We start from the raw sequence: 13,811 nt of genomic DNA on the forward strand, positions 1-13,811 counted from the left end.
AGTAAAAATATTGCAAAATACAAGGTCATCAGATCATCTTGTTTGCATTCAAGAAATGGTTTGTTGACAAAAAAAGACATCATGCTCAGTTCCGATCATTAGTTGATTGTTTATTAGAAATGTAGACATAGACGAATGTATTTGCCAATTAGTTTACAGCAGACGAAAATCACAAAGGTGCTCAAACTACGTGAGTAATAGAATGGATTCTATCTTGTGACCAAATCTCATACTGTCCGATACTCCAAAAATAGTCAGTATCGGTGTTTGATACTGCATTTCGGAACAGGATATCATCAGTCGGAAAACAAATCAGGGATTGAACCTTCAATCTCATTACTGTGAGTTGGATGTGCTAAACACCTCCACCGTTCCGCCTAGCTTCATTCATTCTTCCATTTTCTGAACTGCTTCATTTAAACTAAGGTCCTGGAGGGTGCTGGAGCCTATCCCAACTGACTTCGGGCCAGAGGCGGGTGGACACCCTGAACCGGTGGCCAGCTGATCGCAGGGCACAAGGAGACAGACAACCATTCACTCCCACACTCGTACTCATACTTACTTACAATTTTAGAGTGTCCAATCAGATTACCATGCTTATATTTTGTGGGAGTAAACCGTAGTACCCGGAGAAAACCCACACACACTTGGAGAGATGCAAACTCCACACAGGTGGACTGACTTTCACTTTCAACATAAGCAACTTTTACTGCCAGAAACTGAAGGCTTTAGGACCACTCCTTTTTTTGTTGGACCATTGTTCATCCTGTCTCTCTCGCACAGACACATACGCACCACACAGTGATGCAGTGCTTTTAGCCTCTGCATTAACATCGCAGGCATTAAGCGAAAGTGGCGTAGTGTTTTGCTACTTTGCAGGGTTGGTAGTGGACTTGCTTGTTTGTCAACATGTCGCAAAGCAGGAGGGATGTGCTCGGACGGGTGAGTGGGCGACAAATGTTTTAACAGCCCTGGCTGTTTTCTGTCCCATTTTGCTCATATTTTTTTTAATATTAGCGAGAGATAGGCTTAATCACTGATTATTTTTGCCATGAGTCAATTCATTATTTCATACATACTAAATGACATGTTTTACTGATATTCTGGCCCTAACATTTCAGCATGTTTGATTCTTTACAATTTTTAAAATAATAAAAATGAATAGAGATAGAGATTCTACAATTTTTAAACACATCTCGTAATACAAAATAAGAATAAAAATTACTTTAGGAAGTCAAATTTTCAAGTGAAAAAAAGTCAGTAAGGAGGTGCAGAGGTAAAAAAGTATCTGTAAATGATTAACCAATCAATCGTCAAATTGTATGATAACAATTAGGCTTTTGTCAAGTCAATAATGATGACAATGCCTATGTCTGATTTTTTTTAAAATAGTAGACGATTAGTGTACACATGTGTGCGTGTAGGTATATACGTATTCATAGTCTAGTCTAGTCATACTTGAATAATGACAATAACAGCATTCAATTCAATATTTGTGTAATGTGGTTTAGCCTTTTTAGTTACCAGCTGAACATGCTGCCCCGTTGTGGGTGTCTGGCAGCCATAATGAATGTGTCAGCTCTATGTAGTAGATTCAGTGATTCCCCCCCCCCCCCTGTATTTTATATTGATTTGGTATTGATGTATTGTATAGTGATACTTATTTTAAATAATTGATAATAAATGTTTGATTAGAAATGAAAATCAGTTTTGGAATTAATAATTGAAATGTAGAAAAAAAATTGAATCTGGACAGTCATTAGCAAAATTAAAAGCAAAAGTAGCAAAACAGTGTCTCAAAAATAGTTCATTTATTGTCTAATTCCCCCAGGGCAATTTTTTGTCAACCTAGTGATGTTGTGCAGCAGCGTAGCGCTATTTTTATTTGATGGAAAGTCAGGAGAGTTAGAGTAAAGTGCTGAGTCACTATTTCCCAACTGGGCCACATCCTAGATTGGAAGCCAGTTGGACCGTGATGTCATAGCCAGACCCACGAGGAAAGCCTGACAGTGAATAATCATGTTTCAGTGCCATTGATTGCCCAGCCATTAGCTGGCCACCAATTTAGGGTGGTATCCCCCGCTCCTGGCCCAGAGTCAGCTGGGATAGGCTCCAGCCAACTGACAATACAGTGGTTCAAAAAATGAGATGAGTGCCATTGATGGTCAATTTTCATTCCATTTTGACTCAAGGCAAGCTAATGAATCAATGATGAGAGACTTAAAATATTCGTTTTTTAAAATGATTAATGAATTCAATTTGTTTTAACTTTATTCTATATTTCTTTTAAATTCACGTCTGTTTATTGTTTAAAATCTATTCAAATACATATGAAATATATTTTTCCAATGGAATAATATATAAGGCGATTCGACGGTCGAGTGGTTATCGCGTCGACCTCACAGTCAAGGGTTCGATCCCAGGTTGGTCTTCACTGTGTGGAGTTTGCATGTTCTTCCCGGGCTTGTGTGAGTTTTCTACGGCTACTTCCCCAAAACATGCAGATTAGACTGGTTGAAGGCCGGAGTCAGCTGGTATTGGCTCCAGCACCTCCCGTGACTCTAATGAGGATACAGCGGTTCAGAAAATGAAATGAGACATTGGCCACAGGGGGCGGCCCGGTGAATGAGTGGTTAGCATGTCGGCCGCACAGCTCTAGGGTTCTGGATTCAGATCCAGGTTGGTTCAACTCTTTGAAGTCTGCATGTTCTCCCTAAGCCTTCGTGGGTTTTGTCCGGGTACTCTGGTTTTCTCCCACATTCCAAAACACATGCACGTTAGACTCATTGGACACTCTAAATTGCCCTACTCTCCTTGTGCCCTGGGAGTGGCTGCCCACCAATTCAGAGTATCCACCGTAGTTAGCATTGATAGGCTCCAGCACCCCCGTGACCTTTGTGAGGATGTGGTTCCAAAAATGAATGTATATCATATATTTTTGTATTTGAAAAAATATTTAGTTTATTTGTCATATGGAAAAATGCCTTTTAATATGTATTTAGACATTTGTATTACTTATTATAGTTTTGTTTTTTAAAATATATTCATGCTGGCTTTTATCATTCGATCAATCCCAGACTTTGGAAATCTGTTTCTGTTAAATTAAGCCATAATTTGTTTTGCAAGTAACCTGTTGGAACCGCCTAATGGTGTAAAAAAAACACAAAGTTCAAAATGGCGGCCCACGGGCCAAAACTGGCCCGCCACATCATTCTGCAGTGCCTGAGAAAGTAATTGATGATTGCTAACTTTCGGTTTTATGATAAAATTCAAATGAAAATTATAAATGTACAGCAAATATTTCCTGTTTCCCTTTTTATATCAATGATTGCAGACGATTTGCACTATAATTAGAATGTCCAAAATTGATCTTTTGATCAGCACCATCGGAAAAGCTGTCAATTAATTGATGAATTAATTTTGGCAGCCTAGTTGGAAGACATTACAGCTCTCCAGATGAAATTGAAACTTCGACGTGACATGAGTTTGACAACCCTGGTGTAAAATTTCACTTGCCTGATTCCGGTACAGGCAGGCTTGTCTCCATTCCCGCTGGTGGCACTATGATTCTGAGTGTGAATGATCGTGCCCTATAGCTGACTGGCAACCAGTCTAGGGAGTTGTCTGCCTTTTGCCCCAAAGTCAGCTGGGATTCCTTTCAAAAACCCTTACGAGGATGCGTGGTACGGAAGATGAACAAATAAATAATCTGTTGGTTGCACTTGCCGTTTAATTTCAGACGGGCAGAATGAGGTCTGATGGTGGTGGTGGACGGATGCCCAAGGTTGGCTCCCAAGTGGAGGTGATCGGCAAAGGTCAGCATGGTATGGTGGCCTATGTGGGCGCAACCCTCTTCGCATCAGGCAAGTGGGTGGGTGTCATCCTGAACGAAGCCAAAGGCAAGAACGATGGCACTGTGCAAGGAAAGCGCTACTTCACCTGTCGCGACAGCCATGGCATTTTTGTTCGACAGTCGCAGGTACTTAAAAAAAAATGAATAACTATATTGTTATATTTAAGTGACAGTATTTTTCTGATACAGTGATACCTTGAGATACGAGCCTGATGTGTTCCAGGACTGAGCTTGTATGTCAATTTACCCGTATCTTAAATCAACGTTTCCAATAGAAATTAACTAAATACAAATTAATTCGTTGCCACCGTCTGAAAAAATTCAACAACCAAAAAACAGGATATTTCAATGGAAAAATATTTTTATTGGTTGTAATTCACCATCTACTAACAGAGTAACAAATAACTAGTGGTTATGATTTTTAATAACAAAAAGAGGCATTATTTTATACGAGTATTTCCTGGATGGGGGAGAGACAGAGAGAGAGAGAGTCACTTGATGGATGCGCTTGTAACTTAACTTTAAATTGAACATAAATTAACTTAAATTCCTATACACACTTTAAAAAAGTTTTAATCTTACGTTACATTAAATTCAAACCTTCTTGTGCAATAACCAAGACAAAAAGGTTAATGTTTTCCACCGGCGGACTTCCTGCTTCTCCATACGTGTTGGCGAGCCAGCTCAGTCACGCGTACACTACTCATGCTTTTCGATTATTTTGTGCTTAATATCGATTATCATTAAACGCCTTTCCTTCGCACTACTCTTAATTGTACTAGCTTGCTTCGGATACACTGTGTTTCTCTAAATTCTGCACCGGCTAATGCAGAGATAACACGGAAAAAAATGCAACGCTCCGCCCAGTGCTCGAGATCTTTTCACGAGGGAAATGCGGCAAGAGAGACAGTGCAGTGAAATCATCAAGAACATCTTGCTTTCTGGCAAACTGGCTGTTTTAAATGCTCGTATCTCAAGGTAAACATTTGCTCGGAATTTTACTCGTATCTCAAATTGTTCGTATGTCAGAGCACTCGAATGTCAAGGTATTACTGTACTCAACTGACATGCAATATTGTCCACACATGCTTGCTTTGGAAAACACCAGAATACAAATTGCACTCTGGGACATGTCAACTTTACTTACGTAAAATCTTTGTTTAAAAAATATTTTAAATATTGTATTCAATTTTCACATCAGTCTAGAGGTGAATAGTGTGTCCGAGACTATTTTAAGCTGTAGATTTTGTGTATTACGGTGAACATTGTTAGTGTGCATGCTCTCTAAGGTAGGATGTGAGTTAGGGGAAAAATTAATTCTGGAGGGACTTGGATGAAGCGGTTAAGAACATTTATAGTAATGAGAGGGCATTGGTTTTAGGAGAACAATGTCCAATGTTCCCTCTAAGCTGCGCGCGTGCACAATTGCACACTAGTCTCATCTTCCCTGCGCAGCAGCAATCATATGGCGCGCAGTAAATAAAATCCAAACTTTTTATTTTTTGTTTTTTTCTACCCCTTACCCCATGATAGCGCCGTTTACGCGGGAGCTAGTGGAAGTAGCTCTGTCCCATCTTATGTTTTTGTGTTTTACAGCATGTTTTACATGACAAATTAGAGGGAGCATTGACATGCACCTGCTTATGGCATGTGTGATACTGGTGTGCCCTTAGCGAGCAATGTTGATGTCGCTCACACTGGTACTCAGTGCGCTCAGGGAGGTTGTCTTTCTGCCCACACCATCGAAAAATTAGAGATACTGTGTTCACACATTGCTGTGAAGAGTTTACACAAACCGATGGTCAAATAAAGGCAGGCACGTTGACCATGGTGAGTTCATTCCTGTCCCAGCTGACTTTCAGGCAAGCAGGAACATGCAAACTCCACAGAGGTGGACCGACCAGGATTTTAACCCCGGACGCCTGAACTGTGAGGCTGACGTGCTAACCATTCATTCACTGGGCTACCCCTGTAAGTACTCGGGTAAAATTATCAAAAATTGTATTTATCCAATATTACAGCAAGAAGCATAGGACTAATGTAATAATATCTAAATCTAATCTATATATAAAAAATGTAAATGTCTTAACCACTGTACTCAGAGTGAAAATAGTTCCTCTCCCCTTAATTTATTGAATGGGAATTGAATTGAATGCTTTTATTGTCATTAAACAAGTATAATGACATGAAGCTTTCACCATGTAGTGCACAAATAACAACAACAAACAGACGAACAAATAGGGTAAATAAATCGAATCTATAGTATATAAAAAATGTAAATACTTTAAATACTGTACTCAGGGTGAAAATGGTTCCTCCGCTTAATTAATTCAATTAAATTGAATGCTTTTATTGTCATTATACTATTATAATGAGATTTAAAGCTTTCACCACATAGTGCACAAATAACAACAACAAGCAAACAAATAAATAATCAGTAAATAATTAATAAATAAGTAGTCCAAGTGAGATCAGCAGAGTGGAGCGGTCTTGTTCCATTTGAAGTCCAGGGTGAGTTCCATGGTTTTGGAGAGGTTCAGCGCCAAGTTGTTTAGAGCGCACCACTCGCTGAGTCTATGGATTCTGCAACAGACAAACAAAGACAGATTATCAATATAAGTAATGATAAATAAGTAATCAACAAATAGAAATAGATAAATAAGTGCTCAACATAATAAATAAGTAGTATATGTAGTAGTAATAAGTCTTGATGAGGTCCTAGGTGCAGAACTCAAGTTGCATATGGTGACAGAAATTGTCCTCGAGTATGTTTGTCCTGACAGTTATTGCTCTGCATAAATGCCCTCTGTCTCCCAGAGGGCATTTATGATGCTCGCTGACGCTGATTTGGAGATGCTGGACAGGGCAGGTAGGGGGCAGTTGATCTTTTGGGCTGTGTTGATCATCGTCTGCATGTTGGTGTTCAGTTGCTCCTTCCTGAGTACTCAAGAAATGTAGCTTCTGCTGCGCTTCCTTGATCAGTGCTGTGGTGTTTGTAGTCCAAGTGAGATCAGAAGACATGTGGACTCCAAGGAATTTGAAAGTCTCGACTTGCTCCTCTTGAGAGCGCACCACTCGCTGAGTTTAAGGACCTCATCTCAGTAGGCCGTCTCTTTCACCCCTGTGATCATCCCCACCACCGTTGTATCGTTCGCAAATTTCACAATAATGTTCTCAAGCTGCGTGGGTATGTTGCCGGGTGTGTAGAGCGAGTAGAGTAATGGACTCGGCACACGGTGCTGAGCGTTCAGGCAGCTGACAGGTGTCGACCCAGCTCCACGTGCTGGGCTCGGTTCACCAGAAAGTCCTTAATCCAGGAGCTTGTGTAAGGTGGGAGCCCAGGGAATAAGAATGTCCGGTCTTATGGTGTTAAAGGCTAACTTGTAGTCGATGAAAAGCCTTCTGACATAGCTCCTCCCTGGCTCAGTGCAACATGGAGGGCGGCGGTTATTGCATTTTCGGTGTAGCTGTTCGGTCGATATGCAAACTGATGTGGGTCATGCATGAGGGGAAGACAGGCTTTTATGTGTTTCAGTACCAATTTTTCAAAGCACTTACTGATGATTGGTGTGTGAGCTACTGGGTGGTAGTCGCCCAGATTGTTAGCGAGTGACTTCTTGGGTATCGGAATGATGGTGGCCGATTTCAGACAAGCTGGGACGGAGGGTTGTTTGTGAAGACTGGTCCTAGTTGGTCAGCGCAGGCCGTAAGTAATTTGGTATTCCATGCGGTCCTGTGGCCCACAACAAGATGAAGCTGAGCATCAGTTCTAGTGCCGCTAGTGAGCCTCCACGGCAGACCAAGAGGCAGCGAAACGTTCCCTCATATAATTCAAGAGAATGATTGGTTATTTTCCGGAGCAAGTTTTTAACATAGATGGGGCAGACCTCTTTTGGAAGAGGATGTCTTCATGGACAATCTTATTTAAAGATGAACAGATTGTGCAGATCATCATCATGTGTGGGATTCCTGCTGGCTTCATGGTAAAGCCAGCCTTAATCTACAAGTTCGACCATCCTCATGCTTTAAAAATCAAGAACAAAGCCTTGCTGCCTGTCTACTGGATGAGCAAATGGAAAATATGGATCACAAAAGACTTCACTGGGTCTTAAACTGTTTCATCCCAAATACGAAGCTCAACCTCGCTGAAAGGGAGGTGCCTTTCAAGGTCTTCACTGTGTCAGAGGACTTGGACTAAAACTCACACTAAACTGTTTTTGGCGGATTAATATAAAACAGAGACTAACAATTTTTTTCTTTGTGTGTACAGTTTTTAAAGTATTTAGATTTTTTTAATTTACGGATTATATTTATATTTAAATTCATAAGTCTTTTTTATATGCTTATAACTGTAGTATTAAATAGGTACATGATCATTTTACTTGCGTACTTGGACTTTAACATGTTTCATATCAATTATTTACCCAGGTGAAGTGTTAAGGCTTTCATGTTGTCCAAATCTTGTATTTTCATTATACCAGTATTGTCTCTGGAACATGAAATCATAAAAAAAATACTTGTAAAAAAATATTATTTTCTTTTTCTTTTTTTTCTTAATAATATATTTAGGCTTAAATAGTCAATTTCTGGCGACCCAGCGGCTTGAGAGGTTAGCATGTCAGCCTCACGGCTCTGAGGTCCCGGGTTCAAATTCAGGCCGGTCCACTTGTGTGAAGTTTGCCGGTTCTCCCAGGGCCTACGTAGGTTTTCTCCCACATTCCAAAAAAACAAGAATGGTAGGCGGATTGGACACTCTAAATTGCCCCTACGTATGAGTGTGAGTGTTAATGGTTGTCCGTCTTTAACATATGTATCTTTATTTTAACTTATATACCTCAATGAAAACAACAATGATAAATTCAAGTAGAATGTAAAAAAAAAATGTTGTGTTGGTTTTTGTACGAGCTCCAAGTTTTAGAAGACAGCGGGGACACTCCATCTCCAGAGAATCCCGAGCTCGGCCTAACCAAGATGGCCAAGCGAGGTAACGAAAACCTCCTCATTCTGCCAGCCAATTATGAAAGAACTGTCCACGTGGTCACTTTGTAGGTTTATTGTTTGCCCCAGAATCATGAACATCCTTGTTCCTTTCTCTATCTCTGCAGACAACCTGGACACACCCAAATCGAACAAGCTGGTAAGTGTACACCCTTATATCTGACTAGTTAAGAGAGTTGTTAATTTTTAGGACAAGGAGGACTCATTTAATATTATAGAGTCATATGTAGCCAGCCGATAGCGGCATTTTATCTCGAAACAGACATGATGACATTCCTTAATACTGTCATCTTTCACCACTTAACGGCATCAACATTCAAGGCTTTAGTCTGTTGCAGTATTTTATATTAAGTACTCAGATTAAAATGTCATAATTCACGCTGATACTCGGAAGCTTTTTACAAAAGTGCGACCTCCGGGCAACCTTACGTCAAATGCTGTTTCCCTTATCTGATTCGCTCTGGACAGACTAGACGTCCGGGAGCCTTGGTGAGGGTAGATTTTTTGAGAAGTGCGAGGTCTGGGCAACCCTATGGCGGACCCTGTCGCTCATATCTAAAAATAGAGTTCTCTGAGTGGACAAGATATCGCGGGGTAGTGGAAATTAAGGGGGATTTTCCCAGAAATGTTTCAATGTACCAGCTATGGGCGACCTCACGAAAATGCCATGATCCTTATAAAAAAATAGAGCACTGTGGGCGGGCTGGATGTCCAGGAGCCTGACTTTAAATGGAGCTCTCAATTCATCATTTTCAATCCAGTTTATTCATACTGCAGAGGTCTCTCATCTTCATTTTCTTTTTGCAGAGAAGACCCATTGTCAGAGGTGAGTACAGTACTTAAAGTATTTATAATATATACAGTCGTACCTCTAGATACGAACTTTTATTGTTTCCAGAACTTTTTTCATAACGTAAACATTTCATAAGTAGAGCAATACTTTATATGGAAACTCTAATTCGTTCCACGGTCCTCAAACAACACTTTAAAATTGGTCAGTGTCCCAATTTTGTATGAAAGATGGGAGAAATGAGAGAAAAATGATAACAAAATGATTTATTAATGTCTTAAAATGAATAACGGGCATACAAAATCTATTCGTGTTGAAGCATGATATGCGCATCATCATTTCCCTATGAGCCGATGACGTCAGAAAGCCGCCCACTTTGCAGTACACTTTAGACTTTTGCGTGTGCCCTTTGTGTGTGTGTTAAAATACTTGCCACCTTCCATTTGTACGGTTTTTATCACTTAATAAGGGGAATTGCACTCATCAATAAGGGGAGCATTTAGCCGAGGTTGACAGGGCATGATATGCGCATGCGCATTCTCCTTTGTCCCAGTTGCGTCAGAAAGCCGACCACTTATATACTTTTACCTGCCCCATGTGGGTAAATGTGTCCTATGTGTGTAAATATGTGCCAGGTTGATATGATATGTGCACACATTCCCCTTTGACCTGTCTGCGTCAGAAAGCTGTCCACTTTGTAGTAAATTTGAGACTTTTATAGTGAGGATGAAGCGGTTCAGAAAATGAATGAATCAATGAACATGTGCTCTATCTGCCCTATGTGTGTTTGTTTGTAAATATGTAATGCGTTGCATTGTAGGTTTTTGTATCGCTTAATGAGGGGAATTGCAATCATTAATAAGGAGAACATTTAGACGAGGTTGAAAGGTATGTTAAATTAAAAGAGAGAATCTTGAAACATGGATAGTGGTTGTTGTGAGAGAGCCAATGAAAGCCCAGTAGAGTGTAGCGAGGTTCTAAAGTGAGAATCAATGCATCAGCGACAGTATCTTTAAAATAAAATAACGGACAAGGAAATGCATTTACTTTTTGGGGGATTTCGTAGCTTGGAGATTTTTCGCATCTCGAGGCACTCATAACTTGAAAATTTCAAAATTAGAGGCATTCGTGAGTAGAGGTATGACTGTACATTCTATTTAAATATTAATATATTGCAGTATTTACATATGCATACGTAACTTTTAATAACTACTCTCCTTGATATTATACTGAAGCGAAAACACGTGTGGTAGAAATAATAGTGCGATCCTACTTCACGTTTTTTTGATTATCGTGGCCATGTCTGCTGTACATGATCTGCACAAGTCAAGGGTATACAGTATACTGAATTTTGTCTGTGTATGCATTTATGGGCACATTGATGTCAAATGTAGGCTGAATAAATGGTTAACAGAGCAGAGATGAACAAAATTCACTTGAGAATGTTAAAAAATATTTTAGAGATGCATTTGGTTGAATATTATTAGCTGAATTGTTAGCATTTATTTGTGTTAAAGCCACTCGTAATGCTTGTCTGTGATTACCAATGACGGGCTTGCCTGCGCTTCTTCCTTTCCTGATTTCCTTCCCCCACGCAGCGAGCAGTCAAGACCAAAAAGGTGGGACATGTTTCCCCGGCTTCACTCTACCGTCAAAACCGTCATGGCAAAAATAGACGGGAAGAGGCTGCACCCGCCGCTTTTGTCAAGTAACCACACCGTCACCGTCAACATGGGCTGTTGACTTTTGCTTGACTTTGTTTCTTAGCTTTCTTATATTTTTTATTCATTTTTGCACTTTTACACAACTTGTGCTGTATATCACTCTTGTCTCATGGCCCCCCACATTATTTTGAGTGGCTGGCAATAGTGAATCATGTGCATCAACTGGAATGAAATGCTGTAAATTCCACCCTTGTCAAGGGATAGAGAGGGACATACTTGAAAGATAACCTAAAACAAGTTAATTTAGACAAAAACAAAATATTCCTCATTCTTGAACTTTTGAACCTTAGTCCACATTTAAGCCTTCAAACATCAAGATATAAAATTAAAATTTTTGTCAAGAATCAACAATAAGTGGGACACAGTCATGAAGTGGAACGACGTATATTGGATATTTTACACTTACAAACTTGCAGGGGGGACCTGCTAAGCCGGTCCCTCCTGCTTGTTCAGAACCAAAACACAATTGTTGCGCTATTAAAAAAAACTCTTTTGGAAAGAGGTGTTTAACAAATAAAAGATTGAGTTTACACACTTAAGTAAAAAAATGCAATCGTCTATTAGGATCCGACAGCCGTTTCTGGCCCCCATAAATGTTTTTTAACTTTCTACGTTGCACGTTTTGGATAAACAAAGCGAGAGAATCTCAACATACACACGCACACTCACACACCCATAAATCACGCTTTATAAGGATTATAGATTAAAAAAAAACGAAGAATGTGGTGTGAATAGTTCAGTGAGGATCTCTGAATGGTCCAATGTTGACTGAAAATGCATCTGCTCTGTAATAGTCTGAGGGTTCTCATTAAAGTGCAGAGAGCATCATGGAGATCAAGGAATACACCAGGCTGGTTCTGTTGTGGAGAAGTTTGGATACAAAAACATTTCCCCAAAAGTCTCAATGAGTACTGCGCAAGCAGGGTTCAAGATCATATTGAAATGGAAGGAGTTCAGACCACTGCAAATCTACTGTGACCCGCCCCTCACCGTAAACTTTCACCTTGAACAAGGAGAAGCCTAATTAGAGATGGTCACTCTGGAGGAACTGGAGAGATCTAAAGCTGAGGTTGGGGAGTCTGTCCATAGGACAACAATCAGTTGTACACTTCCTTAATGGAAGTGTGGCAAGTAGAAAGCCATTTCTCAAAGATATTCATAAAAGTTTTTCAAAGCCACCTCTGAGACAGTCAGCAAAAGCCCTAAATCTCCGCCCCAGTCTTCCAACAGGACGATGATCCCAAACATAAAGCCAAATGTACAATGAAATGGTTAACATATAAACGTATCCTTGTGTTAGAATGGCCAGGTCAAAGTCCAGACCTGAATCCAATTGAGAATCTGTGGGCAGAGCTGCAGATTGCTGTTCAAAAATCCTTTTCGGAAGGAAGAATTTCAGTCCATCAGTGTGCAAAACTGATAGAGACATACCTCAAACGACTTGCAGGCAATGTTTCCTCTAAGCTGCGCGCGTGCGCAATTTTGCACGACTCTCGTCTTCTCTGGGCAGCAGAAATCATATAGTGCGCAGTAAATAAAATCCAAACTTTTTTTTTTACCCCTCTCCCCATGATGGCGCCGTTTATGCGGCAGCCAGTGGCAGTAGCTCTTTCCACTCTGATGTTTTACAGCATGTTTTACATGAAAATTTAGAGGGAACATTGACATGCACCTGCTTATGGCACGTGTGATACTGGTGTGCCCATAACGAGCAATGATCTTATTCTTGTTGGCATCGGTGAGGCAACTTGTAGTCGCCGGAAAATGGTGCTCAAGGCGGAGAGCTAACAAGTATGAATATGTCATAAATAAATGTCATAAATGTGTCTGGCCTGGGAAGACGAACTTGTGGAGAAGCACTATACAATTTCGTCATACGCTGCTGAGGGTATGATGACTACTAGGCTTTTTGTCAAGTCAATGATGACGACAATGCCTATGTCTGATTTTCATTTTTTTTTTTCATGATGATGTCGCTCACACTGGGACTCAGTCCGCTCAGGGAGGTTGTCTTTCTGCCCAGACCAACGAAAAATTAGAGGGAACATTGCTTGCAGGTGTATTTGCAGCAAAGGTAAGACTACGAAGTAGTAATGCAAGGGGGCTGAAGAAAATTCCACATCCCACTTTTCAGGTTTTTTAATTGTTAAAAAAGTTTAACATATCCAATAAATTTCGTTAAACTTCATGATTGTGCCACCCTTGTTGATTCTTCAATATTTTCATCTTTATGGATTTGAATCCTAATTCTATCTCACATAATGTCAATAAAAGCATTCAATTTAATTAGCTGTCTCAAAATAACCACTATCCATGTTTCAAGATGTCCAATAAGCCTACCATGCATGCTTTTAGAATGTGGGAGGAAACCGGAGTACCCAGCGTAAACCCACATTTTGAGATCAATGTGTTTTGTTGAAATATCCCAGTCAGAAAATAAGTGCTG

The 13,811-nt window shown here is 40.1% G+C and overlaps 1 protein-coding gene across 2 annotated transcripts in view; it reads left to right on the forward strand.

Moving 5' to 3' along the window:
- The first annotated feature begins 793 nt into the window (after window positions 1-793).
- The window catches only part of LOC144206040 (dynactin subunit 1-like), a 42,311-nt gene continuing 29,293 nt past the window's right edge, over window positions 794-13,811 (forward strand). The window contains exons 1-5 of one of the 2 annotated variants that reach the window (XM_077730724.1): window positions 794-942; window positions 3,740-3,979; window positions 8,759-8,837; window positions 8,959-8,990; window positions 11,240-11,260. In XM_077730724.1, coding sequence (XP_077586850.1) covers window positions 910-942; window positions 3,740-3,979; window positions 8,759-8,837; window positions 8,959-8,990; window positions 11,240-11,260 — 405 coding nt within the window. In that variant the 5' untranslated portion in view covers window positions 794-909. The remainder of the gene's footprint in view (window positions 943-3,739; window positions 3,980-8,758; window positions 8,838-8,958; window positions 8,991-11,239; window positions 11,261-13,811) is intronic. The other variant, XM_077730725.1, reaches the window with a different exon arrangement.

The sequence above is a fragment of the Stigmatopora nigra genome, chromosome 13 (genome assembly GCF_051989575.1).
Source record: "Stigmatopora nigra isolate UIUO_SnigA chromosome 13, RoL_Snig_1.1, whole genome shotgun sequence".
Classification (NCBI taxonomy): Eukaryota; Metazoa; Chordata; class Actinopteri; order Syngnathiformes; family Syngnathidae; genus Stigmatopora; species Stigmatopora nigra.